Source organism: Quercus lobata, unplaced genomic scaffold (assembly GCF_001633185.2).
Source record: "Quercus lobata isolate SW786 unplaced genomic scaffold, ValleyOak3.0 Primary Assembly Scq3eQI_336, whole genome shotgun sequence".
NCBI lineage: Eukaryota > Viridiplantae > Streptophyta > Magnoliopsida > Fagales > Fagaceae > Quercus > Quercus lobata.
Genome location: NW_022154760.1, coordinates 33446 through 49460, shown reverse-complemented (window position 1 = coordinate 49460; position 16015 = coordinate 33446). Strand labels below are relative to the sequence as shown.

The 16015-nt window shown below is 34.7% G+C and overlaps 1 protein-coding gene and 1 pseudogene across 1 annotated transcript; both read right to left on the bottom strand.

Moving 5' to 3' along the window:
- Positions 1-1683: 1683 nt before the first annotated feature.
- LOC115973273 (probable carboxylesterase 9) lies at positions 1684-2652 on the bottom strand. Its single transcript, XM_031093533.1, has one exon. The coding sequence runs from the start codon at positions 2650-2652 to the stop codon at positions 1684-1686; it is 969 nt and encodes a 322-aa protein (XP_030949393.1).
- Positions 2653-14920: 12268 nt separating this feature from the next.
- On the bottom strand, positions 14921-15723 carry LOC115973272 (annotated as a pseudogene).
- Positions 15724-16015: the final 292 nt, after the last annotated feature.

The window sequence follows — 16015 nt, the reverse complement described above, 5'->3', positions numbered from 1 at the left end:
TATTTGCCACGATAGTTTTGAAAGGAAAGAAGAAGAAGATCTGGTTTATGTCAAAATTGAAATTATTAATACACTGTTTACTATTTATCCCAATGCATGTGTCCTACGTAATTTACTATTGTTACATTTTTAATTTATGCTTGGCAATGGCTTCACATATTTTAATGTGACTCAAAGCCCCAAATACTAATAATTTAGGTTAATAATAACTATTTTGTGGTATTAATTAAGCACAAAATTAAGCCAATGCATGAAAATCTCTATGTTTAGTAGGGGTGCATTTTGTGTAGTCTCTCAAACCATTGGATTTCCTCTTGTTGATACCCATTTTTGAAAAAAAAAAAGGTCCAACAGCAAAAATGCCCAATAGCAAGCAAAAAATGAAGAAGAAGAAGTAAAAGTAAAGCAAAATAAAAACAAATGGGTCATAAAAGCCCAAAGAGAAAAGAAAGAAATAAATAAAGCCTAGTGAGCCAGCATGGCAAGAAATGGCAACAAGTAAACCAACAGGCACAATAAAAGATAAAAAATAAGGTGGAAGCCAACGGGCCACAAAAACTAACGAGGAAGAAAGAAAGGAAGGAAAGCCCAATAAGCCGGTCTGGCAAGAAATCATGATATTACAAATTTCTATATAAACTAATATAACAATTATTGTGATTGTTTTTATAACATAATAAATGTAGGTCTAAAACTCTAATTTACTTTCTTTTCTTTTTTTTTTGGTAATTTATGATAATTTCATTAATTTATAAAGGTTATTTAGTAAAAATTGTAGTATTCTTAACACCGCTCTAAAACATGTCAAAATTTAGGAATCAATTTTTTTTTTTAAAGCTAAAATTACTACGAATTTTACAATACCTGTTCTTACATATGAAAACATTGAACACTAGTGATGATGAGGAGGTGATAGTGATACTACCTAGGTGAGTGAGCTGGTCATTTCAACTTTCACTTTGAGTATTATGAATAAGTCACTTGGCACTAAAATTAAGAAAATTAAAATAGACGCGTAGCACAAAATTAGACATTAGAAATTAATTTGGATTCTGACTGCATAGTTGACACACTTGAAACCTATGTGACTAATAAAATAATATTAAAAGAATTCAATTACTATCAAAACATGCCACATCAACATTTGGAAAAAATTCAAATAAATAAAATGAAAAAAAGAATCAAGATTTTATTTTCTTTTTTCTTACTTTCTTAGTAACCAAACACAACAATAAACATTTAAAAAAAATGTCTGTATATCCATTGCTATCAAGCTTCTTTAGTCGTTTCCGAAACTCTATGATGCAAATATTTTTGAAAGAAATAATCACAAAAGGTGAAAAGGAAAAAAAAAAAAAAAAAAATTCTATGTAAACATTAGTGAATCATATAGCAAGCTTATCATGACATCAGAGAAATAAATTAGCCCACCACGAACATTCATAAATTGCTCTAGCCTCCATGCTACTATGTTATTTTTTTACTCCCCCAACCCCCCCCCCCCCACCCCCCTACTTCTCTTATATAGAAATTTTGTTTAATAAATTACATTTGCCCCCCTTAAAAGACTATAAAAAAAATTTATCGATCTAAAATCTAAAAAAAATTAACAAGTCCAAAAAAATACCACTGTCGTTTAACACCAAAAATAAAAATACATTAGCAACAATTGAAGTATTGAACTCACGGTTTGTTTTCAGTATCTACGATGAAGTGTCTAATAATTTCCACAATATAATTCATCCATTCCTGGTCTACAATCTCCATCGCATGGAACCCTGAATCGTGGAACATCGCGTCGATCTGGACCTCATGCCTCATTAACATGGTTACAAATTCCTGCTGCCGATCTAACATGGCGTCCCCATAGAACCCAATCACAAGGCACCTACAAAGCTTGTTGATGGCGCTCGTGTGCGGGCCCTCCACTGTCGGATTACAATACCAATGGTCCCGATTTTCACCTTTAGGCAACGAGAACTCCCAAACCAAATCTTGTGCACTCAAGGGGAAGGCAGGGTCCGCACAATTTTGCAGCTCTGAGCTCGTCCTTTCCATGCCACCAAACATGGGTTGGTTCATTATATTCCCGACAATCTTCAAGGGCTCCAACTCCATTCTCGCTGCTTCTAACGCAGTGAAAAATGCTATGTTCCCACCACAACCACATCCATGCAGAAAACACCTTGAAATATCTCCGTAATCTTTTATCCAATGCTCACCGTTTGGATTGAGTGCTTGTTCCCTCACCCAAAGAATCGCGTCCATGGCATCATGGTATTGCTCTGGGAGCTTATTTTCTGGAGCAAGGCGGTACTCAACGGAAACAACAATAGCAGGAACTTGGCATGCGAGCTTCGAGGTTAGTATATAGGTCTTGTCAGAGTCCCAGAAGGAAAGGAACCAAATCGAACGGGGGTAGTAAATTATGATGGGAATCCTTGTGCCATCATTGGGAGGCAATTTGATTGTTGGCATGTGGATTCGGACGCGGGTTTTCTTTTCAGCATTGAGGGTGTGATCCTTGAAAACCACGGGGTCGTCAGGAGAGGCCACGGTGTTTGCCTTTGGTAACTTCACAAATCGAGTGAGAGTGCCATCAGAGTTCAGAGCAATGTGAAGGTGTTCGTAGGGATCTATATCTGACGTCATAAGTTATGATGATATCAATAATTTGCTTGTTTAATAATATGTGGTAGATTATGTAGAAGAATTTTGAGTTTTCTACTGGGTGTTATAAATTTCTAGGTGCATGTAAATTTTGATGATGAACCCAGGTACAAATCCAGGCTCTGGAATCTGGAATATAAGGTAGTTCCATAGATACACGGTGAGATTTCCCCCACCTTGTGGATAAGATAAAAATGTCATTTTGTTTCTTTGTTTTTTGTTAATTCGCATTGGTTTTTGGTTAATTTGCAACAACTTTGATTTCATGCTTCCATATATATACGTTAGCAACAACAATTTCTAAAAGTAGCATATTAAATTAACAAAGAAGTAATTGATGCACTGTTTGTTTATGCACAAACAGAGTAAGCAACTAATACCAACAACTTAACAATCTCCTAACACCTACAAAACAGTAATAACAGGGACCCCACTGCATCAAGGCACTAACCAACTACTGACACGTGTTTATGGGGTGTAAAGAGACATGGTTGGAGTTGGAGTTGAAGAAATAATATGTCCACAACAATTTTACAATAAATCTTAAGTGGTAGATTGTTATTGGTTGTTATTGTTGGGTTAAAAAAGTAATCACAGTGCTAAATTTAAATTTGAACCAATAACAACTAACCACCTGTGATTTGTTGTGAAAATGTTGTGGACGTAGCACTTCTCACTGGAGTTCAAGTCTTCGAAAGGAAGTTTCATACACATATGCATTTTTTTTTATATAAAAATATACATATACACTTAAATTAGGTTAGAGTAAAATTTTATTTTGTATCCCAAAAAGAATATATATATATATATATATATATATATCGATCATACACTAAGCTACTTGTAGTTTAGCAATATGTGATACTAAAACTACATGTCGTGTAATGACATATGGAGTAAACAATTACTTCAACCATGAGCTCCAGCTTTGATCACTGATCTCATCTTGCATCATTAATAAAACAGTTCTCTAATAATAACCAACAGCAATTTAGCTCATAGTTTTTTTACTTCCTCTTGGGCTCGTTGTCATACAAGGCCAAGGGATGAGAAAGATATTATAAATTTCTATATAACCTTTATAAACCAATATAGCAAACCAATGTGATTGGTAAATTTTAATAAGATTTTGATTAGTGAATTTTTATAAGATTTTGATGGGTATAACTTGAACTCATCTGATATATATGTCATCAAGTTACAAATGGTGTAACTTCACAAGAGTCATACCATTTTCGACTGTAATTTTTTATAAGGTCTAACGGTTAAAAAAAGAGTCAGCAATTTATGTCATCATTAATCATTTTTATTGATTGCCACACCATCTAAATTAATTTAAAAGTTCTTTTTTCACGGATCTAGGTATTGCATCGGGTGCAATAGCAATGAACGGTTGAGATTGAAAGTTGCAAAAAGTAACTTTCAATCTCAACCATTAAATAAAAAAATATTAAAAAGAAGTTAAAGTTAAAAATGTAAAAATATTTGTAAAGGAAGTGGTGTAATTACATGGTGCACTACCTTATCTCAATCCTTTTTTCACTATCTATACCTTATTTATTACAATCATGTTTACTTGTTTAGAGAGAGAAAATTATTCAATAACATGTTTTTTTTTTTTTTAATAATGAAAATATTAGAATCAATATGTAGAAAAGATTTTTTTTTTTTTTTTGAGAAACCAATAAGTAGAGAAGATGAGTTTGAATTAAAAACAAACTCTAATCACTAACACTAAGGAAGATATTTTGATAAGTAGAGAAGATGAGTTTGAAGTTTCTCTCTCTCTCTCTCTCAATATGTTAAAGATTTTAACAAATTCTAAGATTTTCATTAAAAAAAAAACACATTCAAAATGTGCCCTTTAACGAGGAGGAATTTGGAAAGCAATAAATAAGAAGAGAAAAGAAAGTATTTAATTAGGTAAGGATGTCAAAAGTAATAAATATAATTAATTTTAATATATTGTAGTTTAATATATAAGACTTGTATCTGCTAATCGTATACTTATATTTTTCTTAATTCTATCATCTCTGTATTATCCAAATTGATTTAAACCTTTGTTGCCGAGGTGGAGGACAGTGAAAGTTGGTCGTAAAAAAAAAAATTAAAAGTTAGTATTAAACCTTATAAATAGTATAGCGAACTAAGTTTTGTCACATAAATTCTTACTCATGAATAATTTCATAGCTCTTGAAGTAATAATTAAAATAGTTGATTTCGATCCTTCCATGCATACATCTTCTGTAATATTTTCTAGAAGGTCTTTTTACAATGTAACATAAACTTTATGATTCCTGCATATTTGGCATTTTTTTTTTCAATATTTGAAAATTTTCCATTCTAAGTATTAAAAAGAATTAAGTTCAATTAACCTTTTGTCCTAAATCTCAATGATCCTTCTCTTCAATTGCTCTCCATTTATGTCTTTCCATACAAAGGGGAAATGACTGACACTTTTCCAATGACATCTACATAATTTACATGATCATACATATTTAGCGTTCATTCCCCCCACCCCCCCTAATCGTACCTTGCAATAGCCAAAATTTTCTATATCAATACCTGTTAAGTGGATATTTTTGTCACATCGGTCACCCAAATGTTTAAATAGGACAAATTCAAATTTATGACTTAGGAATGGTGGTCTGCTCTTGCTGGTTTACCTATTGTTGTTGGATAGAACCTGTTAAGTGGTGACTATTTTGCAATTATTCTTGTTAGGAATTATAGCAAAATTCGGAAGTTTGATTACATGTAAGGAAGGTGTTAAGCACCCTACAACGTTTGTCCAAGGACAGTCCTTTATTTTGATAAAGCCTTAATTTTCTAAGATTGGCATTCGGGGTTTTGCATGCATGGGGGGCTTTGAGATTTGGCTTTTGAATGGGTGAGGTAATCTATGCTTTCCTAAGGCATTTGAGCAAAGTACCAGATTTCCATAGCGAAAATCCTATGACATGTCACCTTACTTTTGTGGCGGAAATTAGGCATTGCTTTATCTTAGGTGACATGGACTGTGACAATCACACCGGAAGGGGTGAGTAGGTATATATATATACACACACATACATCATGCACAATGCAAGCACACAAAGCAAAAAAGTAAATGCCTACATCCTTAGAGTATGACCCAAAATATAGGTGCAGGAAAGTAAACAGGGGTTGCCATACTGTAGGGATGAGGATGAATGGTACATTGCATGATATACCTATTACAACCCATCTAAGAGAGAAAGGAAGGAGGAAGGAAGGGGGTTTAAAAGAGTACATAACCAAATGGGAGAGGCTAGACCCTTAAATCTACAGCTGCTTGGCTTATATCCAGATGCTCGCATCCTCGCCATTTTTGCTTGCGCCTAGGAGACCATGCCTTAGCTCCATGAGTCCTCGCTCCATGTTTGTACATGCAAAGGCAAAGACAAGAAACCAGCAGACAAACAATGGAAGGAAAAGGTGCAAAGAGAATATGAAAGAGGCATAAAGTAAATAAGCATGATAGACATGGCAAGCAAAGAAACAAGAAAGCAAGTAAACAAGCGAGAAGGCAAACAAGCAAGAAAGCAAACAAAAGGTGGTGTTCGCGGGGGACAAATGTAGGTTTGGATCGAATGTCTATAACTTCATTGTGTTGAAGCATGGACGACACACTAGCAAGCAAGACTCATGCATGGACATGTGAGCAAGCTTGTATAGATGCATAGAAAGCCAATGGATGGCGCGAACAAACATGGTAAGCATAGCATTGCACGGAGTGGAAAGGGAAGGGTATGTACGAAGCAACCCGGCATCTGGAGATGCTTTCCAAATGGTCACATCTGACGTCCAAACAAGGCCTCATGGGCATCGGATGTAACCAAACAAGATCAAGCCTGCGAAGGGCGTTAAACATGGCAAAGCCTATAACAAGAGAGGCTAGCACAAGTATAAAGCATAAAAACAAGCAAGTATAGACATGCAAATAGGACAATCTAAACCCTTTTATGTGGGCCTTGGTGTATGGACGATGATAAAGACCATATGGTCTAGATCGGGTCCGAACCAAAAGTTATGGATGACAAACAATGGCTAGGCCTCTAGAAAGATCTTGACTTCCTATTTCTAAAAAGGTATAGAACTTGAAAATCTAATGGTCAGATCAAAAGTTATGGATCCCAGAAATTAGTGGTGAATCCATAAGTGCGTTAACCCGATTTTCATGATATCTCGGCCGTTCTAACTCCAATTTGACTCATGAATAGTCGTTGGACTGAAATTTTGATAATCTTCGCAATGGCGTTGTTTCAACTCATTCTGATGGCTAGATCAAAATTAGGGTTTCTAGGGCCTATCGAGAGTCAACTCCGGGTCAAACTTGGTCAAAGTTGCCAAAAATCTCCGAAAAGCTCAAGTTTGATGTAGAACTATGAAATGTGCTATTTTGAAGGGATTTTGACTTTGTTTGACTATCAGTCAATCTAGGGTTGACTAGGGGCATTTTGGTCATTTTAGTTGAAAAAGGCACTTTGGGTGCTCTAGTGTCTAAACGGGTTGTGTCACGTCATTCTGGATGTTCACGTAGCCCCATGGAGAGAAAACAACATTTTTGGATTTTTCGAGGTTCGGCACGCAAATCGAGGGCAGACAAAATACGATATCAACAAGAGCGGGAGAGGGCAAGGTGAGTCTAAAAGTCTAAACTCATCCCCACCCTACCTTGTGGTGCAGGACTAAAATCTTACTCTATTCCTGTCCCACCACCTTTGCGAGGCGGGGCGAGGCAGGTCAAGCGGGATGAGGCAAAATTGCCATCCATGCTTAAACAACTTCATTCAATATTGAACCGATGTGGCTTGTCAATAATAAATCCTTCAAAATATTAATAAGAAAAATCCAAATTCAAATTTATTCTATGCTATCACATCCACTTCATTTTATTTGAAGAAATTTTTTGTCTAAAATAGAAATTCCTTTATTCGTTCTATTACCAATACTAAAATATTCTCATGTTCTATACTTTTTTAATATTCTAGCTAGTTAATTGAACCCATTAAATTGTTTTTCATCTTCAAAGGAATCCAAATTGATAGAGTTGTTCAATAATGCTTGAACATGTATTTGTTGTGAGTGCCTATTTATTTTCTATCGATATCTATGGCATGATCACAAGTCGAAGTATGATTATAGAAAACTACCCATTGTTAACATCTGCTTCAGTTGATGACAGTTGATAAAGTTTTTTTTTTATTTTTTATATAAGATAAAAATTCTACTCTAGCCTAACCAGTGTATATGTGTTTGAGTCTCTCTCCTGGAGACTTGCTTTAATTCAAAGTTTCAAACATGCAGCAATTACAAAATGTAGGGCATCTGAATCCTTGCGAAGCCCACACTGTATGGAATCCTGGTCCAAAAAGCCCTTTCAGTCCTTTGTGAGTTGCGGTAGTTAAGGTAACACTGTTCAGGGGTCTTCTCTACATTAATGTGGCCAGGAAAGTAGTTGCAGTGCATTTAATGTGGTGGTGGCAGCTTTTGCTTAGATATTTTGGGTTTTCTTTCTTTTTATGTGTTTGGGGGGTACGCTTCAGCGGTTTGAACATACCTCTGCTCTGGATTTTCAGTGTCCGAGAAGGAGCTCCTCCTCGGACCCTCTTTCTTTGTCTCCCATGATAAGGCTTATAACATAGGTCATCTAAGTCACGTTGTCTCCTCGGACTCGCTAGTGTCCTCGGACGGGCCCAAGGCTCAACTCGTTACTTTGGGCCATAGCCCCCACATTTGATTAATGTAATCAATTTTTAAGGGAAAAAAAAAAAAAAAAAAACGCTAAAGCTACTTCCAATTTAACAATACAACTATAGTATGTTGTAACATGTTTTTACACATGGAATCATTGAACGCTAGTAATAATGAGGTAGTTTTTACCTAGGTGAGTGAGGTGGTCATCTCAACTTTCATTCTAAATATTATGAATAGGTCACTTAAAGCATTCACATCAACTAATATAAAAATTGTTGTCTATTTCAGTATAAAAACTTACGTTTTTTTATTTCACACAACCACTTTTCCAAAACACTTCCATCAAATTACATATTATACACCATATTTTATAAAAATGTTATATTTGTATTATATTTTAATCTATCCCATTTTTTTTCTCCCTTCCCATATTCTACCTTCCCCGCCGCCAAACAACATCAGCAAATAACATATAACATCATCAGGAAATAAATCCAACCAAATCAACAATGCCCATTTCATATCACACCCGGCCATATCTAATTCTTTAGAATCTCCAATAGCAAACCCCATTTGTTTAGCTAACCAAAAAAAAAAAAAAATTCACAACAATAAATCAATAAAAAAGGGTGCTAGTCAAATTGAAATTTAGACTCAAAGTTGTATAAATCCATCAACGCTGCCTAGTAGAGACACAAAGATAAGGAGAGCATCACCTTGAGGAGAAGATCAGCACTGCCCAATAGATACACATACCCAAAAGCGAAAATCAAACCGCCCATCAAAGATCTAGCCCGGTCCGCGCCGCCAAGAAAAAAACATATTGAGTTCCTAATCTGATAGCTGGCAGAGAGAGAGAGAGAGAGAGAGAGAGAGAGAGAGAGAGAGAGAGAGAGAGAGAGAGAGAGAGAGAGAGAGATGTGAAAAAATATAAAAATTATTAAAATATTAGGATACAAAGCTAGAGTATTTTAGGCAAAATTGTGTAAATTTTATATCTTTTCCTATTATGCACTCATTGGTGTGCTTACTCTTAGCACTAAAATTAAGAAAATTAAAATGGATATGTGGCATAAAATTAGACAATAATTAGAAACTAATTTGGATTCTAATTGTGGCAAACTAATTGCATAGTTTTTTTTAAGAAGAAACTATTTGCATCAATGGCACACTTAAAACCTAAGTTCCTAATAAAATAATATTTAAAAAAAATTAATTATTTTTTTATAGATAATTTCAACTTATGGCGTCCGCTCCTGATGATAGCTTTTTATTATCAGACCAAGGCACCAATCGGTTTTTGGTGTAGATGAGGATTGAACTTCAAATCTTTTATTCAACCATTAGAAACTTTATTAGTTGAGTTAACTGGAACTCACAAATTAATTTATATTAAAACATGTCATATTAGCATTTCTGCCTATTTTGTTTACCCACATTAGCATTTATGCCTATTAAAGCATGCCACTTGTCTCAAGCTCAGGCAATAATCCAAATAAATAAAATGAAAAAAGCTCATAATATGTCTAACACCAAATTGAAAGTATCTCCAAAATTTAGGAAAGAGAAAGTATTTCTGCCTATTTTGTTTACCTACATATAAAATGTGTGCATAGTGCATACAATTATAGAGTATGTAATTAGCAAATATGCAAAATGGAAATGATGATCTAATCACACATTCATATATATACACATTCTCTCTTTTATTGGCAAATCAAGTCAAGCCCTCGCAAAATCAGCTCATATTCCAGAAGGATCTCAAATTTGGTTAGAGGATTTTCCTCCTTTTCTTCAACCTTTTGTACAAACTTAACTAGTGATTTAATAACACTACCGTCATTTTCTATAACTCAAAACAAAATAATAATATTACCATATTAGTAACAATTCAGGAATTGAAGTCAGATTTGTTTTTTATTTCCGCGATGAAATTTTTAATCATTTTTACAATAGCATTCGACAATTCTGGTCCTACAATCTCGATTGCATGGAACCCTGAATAGTGGAACAGCGCATCGATTTGGACCTTATCAACATGGTTACAAACTCCTACTGCCAATCGATCACCAAGTCCCCATAAAACCCAATCACAAGACACCTATAAAGCATGCTGATGGCGCTTGTGTGCGGCCCCTAACCATAGGATTACAATACCAATGGTCTCGATTTTCATCTTCTAGCAACGAGAACTCCCAAATCAAATCATATGCACACAATGGCATGGAAGGAACCATATGATTTTGCAACTCTAACTTCGTCCTTTCCATGCCACCAAACATGGGTTTGTTCATTATATTCCCAACAATCTTCAAGGCCTGCAACTCAATTCTCGTTGCTTCTAACGCTGCCAAATATGCTATATTCAATGATGCTCAAACATGTACTTCTTGTGACTTGTGAGTACTTGTTTATTTTCTATTGGTAACTATGACTTGATCATGAGTCCAAATATGGTTATAGTGTTAACCTCTGCTTCAATTGACAAAATTGTTCGAATGCCTAAACAGATAAGTCCTAGCCATTTCTATTCAATGCTTAAGCAAATGGTTACCTTTAACAAACTTAATTAACCAAACCATAAAATAATAGGAAAATAAATGCACAACAAGAGGAATGATTTTTTTTTTTTACCGACGGATCCAAAACAATAAAAATAGAGATTTCCTATTAAAAAAAAAAAGAATAAGAAAGAAACAGAGACTTGCTCTAATTCAAAGTTTCAAACCGGCAATTACAACATAGAGGGGATCCGAATCCTTGTGAAGTCTGCTCATGTTTAGGAGGGACCTCAAATCTGGTTAGATCGTCCTCCTTTCTTCAACCTTTTTGAACAAACTGAGTTGGTGACTTGATAATACCGCTGTCGTTAATTTAATTCCAAAAAAAAAAAAAAACATTAGCAACAATTGAAGTATTGAAGTCATGATTTGTTTTTGGCTCCTGCTATGAAGCCTTCAATTGATTCCATTATACAGTGGCGGCTCTAGGAATTTTCTCTAGGGTATTCTTTAAGAAGTATAATTTTTTCCAGTGGTGGCTTCAGGAATTTTTCCCAAATGTATTGTTGTTTAGTTGTTTTATTAATTTGTTTGTCTTTTATAAACTATAATTTGTTATATTGTTGTTTCATTAATTATATATATATATATATATATATATATATATTTTATACAAGATAGAATTTCTATTATAACCTAATCTAAGTATATATGTGTGTGAATCTCCCTCCTGGACACTTGAACCCCGACTCTTGCCCCTCACACCCCAAAGGCACTTAGGGTACATTTGGTACACTAAATGTAGATTATATTAGGAATAGTAATCTTTATTACTGGGAATAGAAGACATTGTAATTGAATAACTATTGCTATTAATAAGTTTGGTTGTTACATATTAAAAACTTGTAAAAGATGATGTATAAGGAAATTTTATATTTTTGGAAATATATTAATTTTAAAACATATTATATACATTAAGGAATAGCTATTAGAGCATTTATAGCAGTGAAACTAAATAGCTATAATGCTATTTTAGCTCCACCAAAATACCAAAAAGGGCCATGCAGCAGTGGAGGCATAGGTATAATAGATAGATGTGCACTGTAGCAGACATCTAAAAAAAAAATTAATTTTTTATTCACCCCCTCGGATTAAAATAATACTGCTTTGTTTATTTTTTTTCATTTCTTTTATTCTCATCTCACCGTCCTCTCTCTCAGTGTCACTCTCAAGCTCCCATCTGAAATTTCTCTCAAGCTCTCATCTCTCAAGCTCTCACATCTCTGAAACTCTCAAGCTCACTCTCACCATCTCACCTGAAACTCACCATCTCTCAAGCTCAAGCTCTCAGACCGACGCCGTCCCAGTCGAAGCTCGACCTACTGTCATCCCAGCTGCCAATCGCCTCAGACCCACTAGCCGTCCCAGCTGTCGATTGCCTTTAACCGACGCCGTCCCAGCCGCTGATCGCCTCAGACCGACGCCGTCCCAGCCGCCCATCTCTCTCAGATTGCCTCAATGCTTACTCGCCGATCAGTGCTGCTTCACCAGACCCACGCCGCCGATCGGTGTGCTTGCTCTCCAATCGGGTGGGTTTCTAGTGATTTTTTTATTTTGTTTGGTCTGGGTTGAGGAAAAAAATTGGAGATTTGGGGTTTTTTTTTTTTTTTTTTTTTTTGCCTGCTGTGTACTGCTGGTGGTGGTGTTGGTGGTGGTTGTGGGTATGGCTGATGGTAGAGGTGGTTGTGACCGGTTCTGTGTATGTTTTTTTTTAGTAGGATATATTATTTTATTATAGTGGTTATATTATTTTATTGTGATATTTATATTATTTTATTGTGTTGAAAGCTAAAAATAGATCCATTGCTACAGCATGTATGAAGGTAAAATAGATGAAGTAACTTTTGGTGGAGCTAAAAAGCTAAATTTTTAGCTCCACTGCTGTGGATGCTCTTACATCCATTTTAAAGAGGAATAACTATTCTTCAATTTAAAGAATAGTTATTCCAATGTAATAACTAATCCATGTAATAAAGATGCAACCAAATGACCAAATTGATATTACATATGAATAACTATTCCATTACAGGAGCTATTACAGCGTACCAAACGTACCCTTATACTTGTAGAGTGACCATCGCACTAAGGGTGTGCGGTGGTATAAAATTATTAACTGTTGTTTAGCCTAATATAATTTAATTTGTTTGTCTTTTATAATGTATTGGTTAATTAAATTATTAATTATTGTTTATTAGTTGCTTTTTTCAATTAATTATTAGTTAATTAATATCCCAAACAAACAAAATTAATTAGTTCAACTAATTACTATGGTTGTTTGATACTTGGAATATCACACTATTACTTAACAAAAAAAAAGAAAAGTCAATAAATTGTGCAACACAAAAATATATAGGCCGTATAGCTTAAGTCCAAGTCTAAAAAAGAGTGATTTATTACATATTTTATGACCATTAGTTGAACTAATCAACTAGCACATAGCACACAACCATATTTATTAATTATTAGTTGCACACTTGCACTAGCACTAGCACACATTGAATCAGATGAAGCCAATTTATTGTATCTCACCAAAAGACACCAACACTGAAAGACAATTAGTAATCTCACCAACACCTTACACCAACACTAACCATGGTTTTAAAACTTGGATCGTTCATAGAATTAGAAAAGAAAAAGGTTCAAGGTTTTTAAAGTTGGACTGAGTTTGAACCGAGGTCGAACCGCAATGATGTCATAATTACTTTAATAATTAATTAAATATAAATAAATATATTAAATTTGTAAAAAAAGTTTTTTTCATATTATAGTTTTCATAAAATAAATAAGAAATATTAAATTTTAAGCAAACACAATAAATAAACAATATATATAAGTATATAGCAATATTATATTAGTTTTTTTTTTTTTTTTTGGAATAACAATATCATAGTTGATTTACTTATTATAAAAATTAGTTAATTTGCTAAGATCATTACTGAAATAACTAAATAAAAAAATAAGTAGATAATTCAAAAAAAAGTAACTAAATAGAAAACCATTGTTTTCAAATTTAAACCTAATATAAAATATTATTAAGACTTTAAAAAAGAGACTTGATGAAGCCTAAAGCTCTTAAAGCTACAGCCTACTGTGGCAGTAGTGGTACAGTGTTACTGTAATACACATATATCAACCAAGTTAAAAATTAAATATAATAAATTAAATTAAAAGAAAGAGATTTGACTGTTACACTAGCTATAAACAAATTATGTGGCTAAAATAGAGATTGGTACAGTGGTATACAGTGGGCGAAAAGATAGACTTGACTGGCATTATTTACTAAGCTATAAACGCCTTTAACCCAGTGGGATTGGCCGAATAGTTAGGCACTTGGTCTCAAAGTGGTTGTCTTGGGTTTAACTAGAAACTCCCTAGTTCAAGTCCGGGCACCAGCACTTTAAAAAAACTCATTGGGCCAGCAATTTACCCCGCTATAGGCCCACTCGTAGCGAACAGTAATTAGTCTCTGGTTGAAAGTTTTGAAGAAATACTGTGGAGGAAAAAAAAAAAACACCTTTACCAAACAGAAAAAGACTTCATCAACCTAAAGAAATTTCAGCAAAGAAAAGAAAACACAACAGTCTGAGTAAGGAGAAAGGGAGAAAGAGTCTTAGTGCCACTGTGCATTGATTTGGAGAAATCTGATCGTCGGTCATTGATTGGAGGCTACAGCGGATGATAAGGACCAAAGTTTTGGATCTAATTTAGTGATTTGCTCTGTATTGGGGTTTGGCTTTTTTTTTTTTTTTTTTTTGATTTGCTACTTCTGTAATCTGTTGGGCTTGCCATGGACTTGGTTTTGTTACAATTTTTTTTTTGGCTTTTTTTTTCTTTGAAAGTAGAACAAATATATATATATATATATATATTTTAAAAAAAATTTGAGGATGTTCCTAATTTTGTGATTAAGAGTGTTCCTAATACAGAGCAAATATAAAAAAAATTTAATTATCATATATAATTTTTTTTTTTCAGCTCAGGGTGTTCCGAGAAACACCCTGAGCTGCACGTGGCGCTGTCATTGCCATTATAGTATTCGCCCATCCCATATCTACCAGATCGATAGAATGGAACCCAAAATCGTGGATTAGCGCTTCAATCTGGACCCCATGCCTCATCAACAATTTTATAAACTCTTGCTGCCGATCGAACATGAAGTCCCCACAGAACCCAATCACAAGGCACCTGCCAAGCTTGCTGACGGCGCTCGTGTTTGGCCCCTCCAATATGGGATTACAATACCAATGGTCTCGATTTTCACCTTTTGGCAAACAGAACTCCCAAACCAAATCTTGTGCACACAAGGGGAGTAAAGGGTCTGTAGAATTTTGCAGCTCTGAGTTTGTCCTTACAATGCCACCAAACAGGGTTGGTTCATTATATTCCCAACAATCTTCAAGGGCTCCAACTCCATTCCCGTTGCTTCTAACGTAGCGAAAAATGCTCTGTTCCCACCACTACCATGTCCATACAGTTAACACCTTGAAATATCTCTGTAATCTTTAATCCATTGCTCACTGTTTGGATTCAATGTCTGTTCCCTCACCCAAAGAATTGCGTCCACACCATCATGGTATTGCGCCGGGAGCCTATTTTCTGGAGCAACACGATAGTCAACGGAGACCACAATAGCAGGAACCTGGCATGCGAGCTTTGAGGTTAGAATGTAGTTGATTTCAGACTCCCATAAAGAACTGTACCAATTCGAGAAGGGGTAGGAAATTATGATGGGAAACCTTGTGGCCCCATTGGGAGGCGATTTGATGGTCGGCATGTAGATTCAGATTCGAGTTTTCTTTTCGGCATTGAGAGTGTGATCCTTGGAGACCACAAGGTCGCCATTACAAGCTATGGGGTTTGCTTTTTTCTTTGGAAAATTGATAAATCTAGTGAGAGTGCCATCAGAGTTTAGAGCAATGTTAAGGTGGTCGTAGGGGTCTGTATCTGACGACATAAGTTATTGTTATTTTGATTTGCTTGTTTAATAATTTGTGGTAGATGGTGTGGACGAATTTTGGGTTTTCTAATCTATATATATATATATATATATATATAAAACCAAAACT

Bases quoted from the DNA above. Each gene is read 5' to 3' on its own strand.
- LOC115973273 (XM_031093533.1), bottom strand. From the start codon at position 2,652: ATGACGTCAGATATAGATCCCTACGAACACCTTCACATTGCTCTGAAC.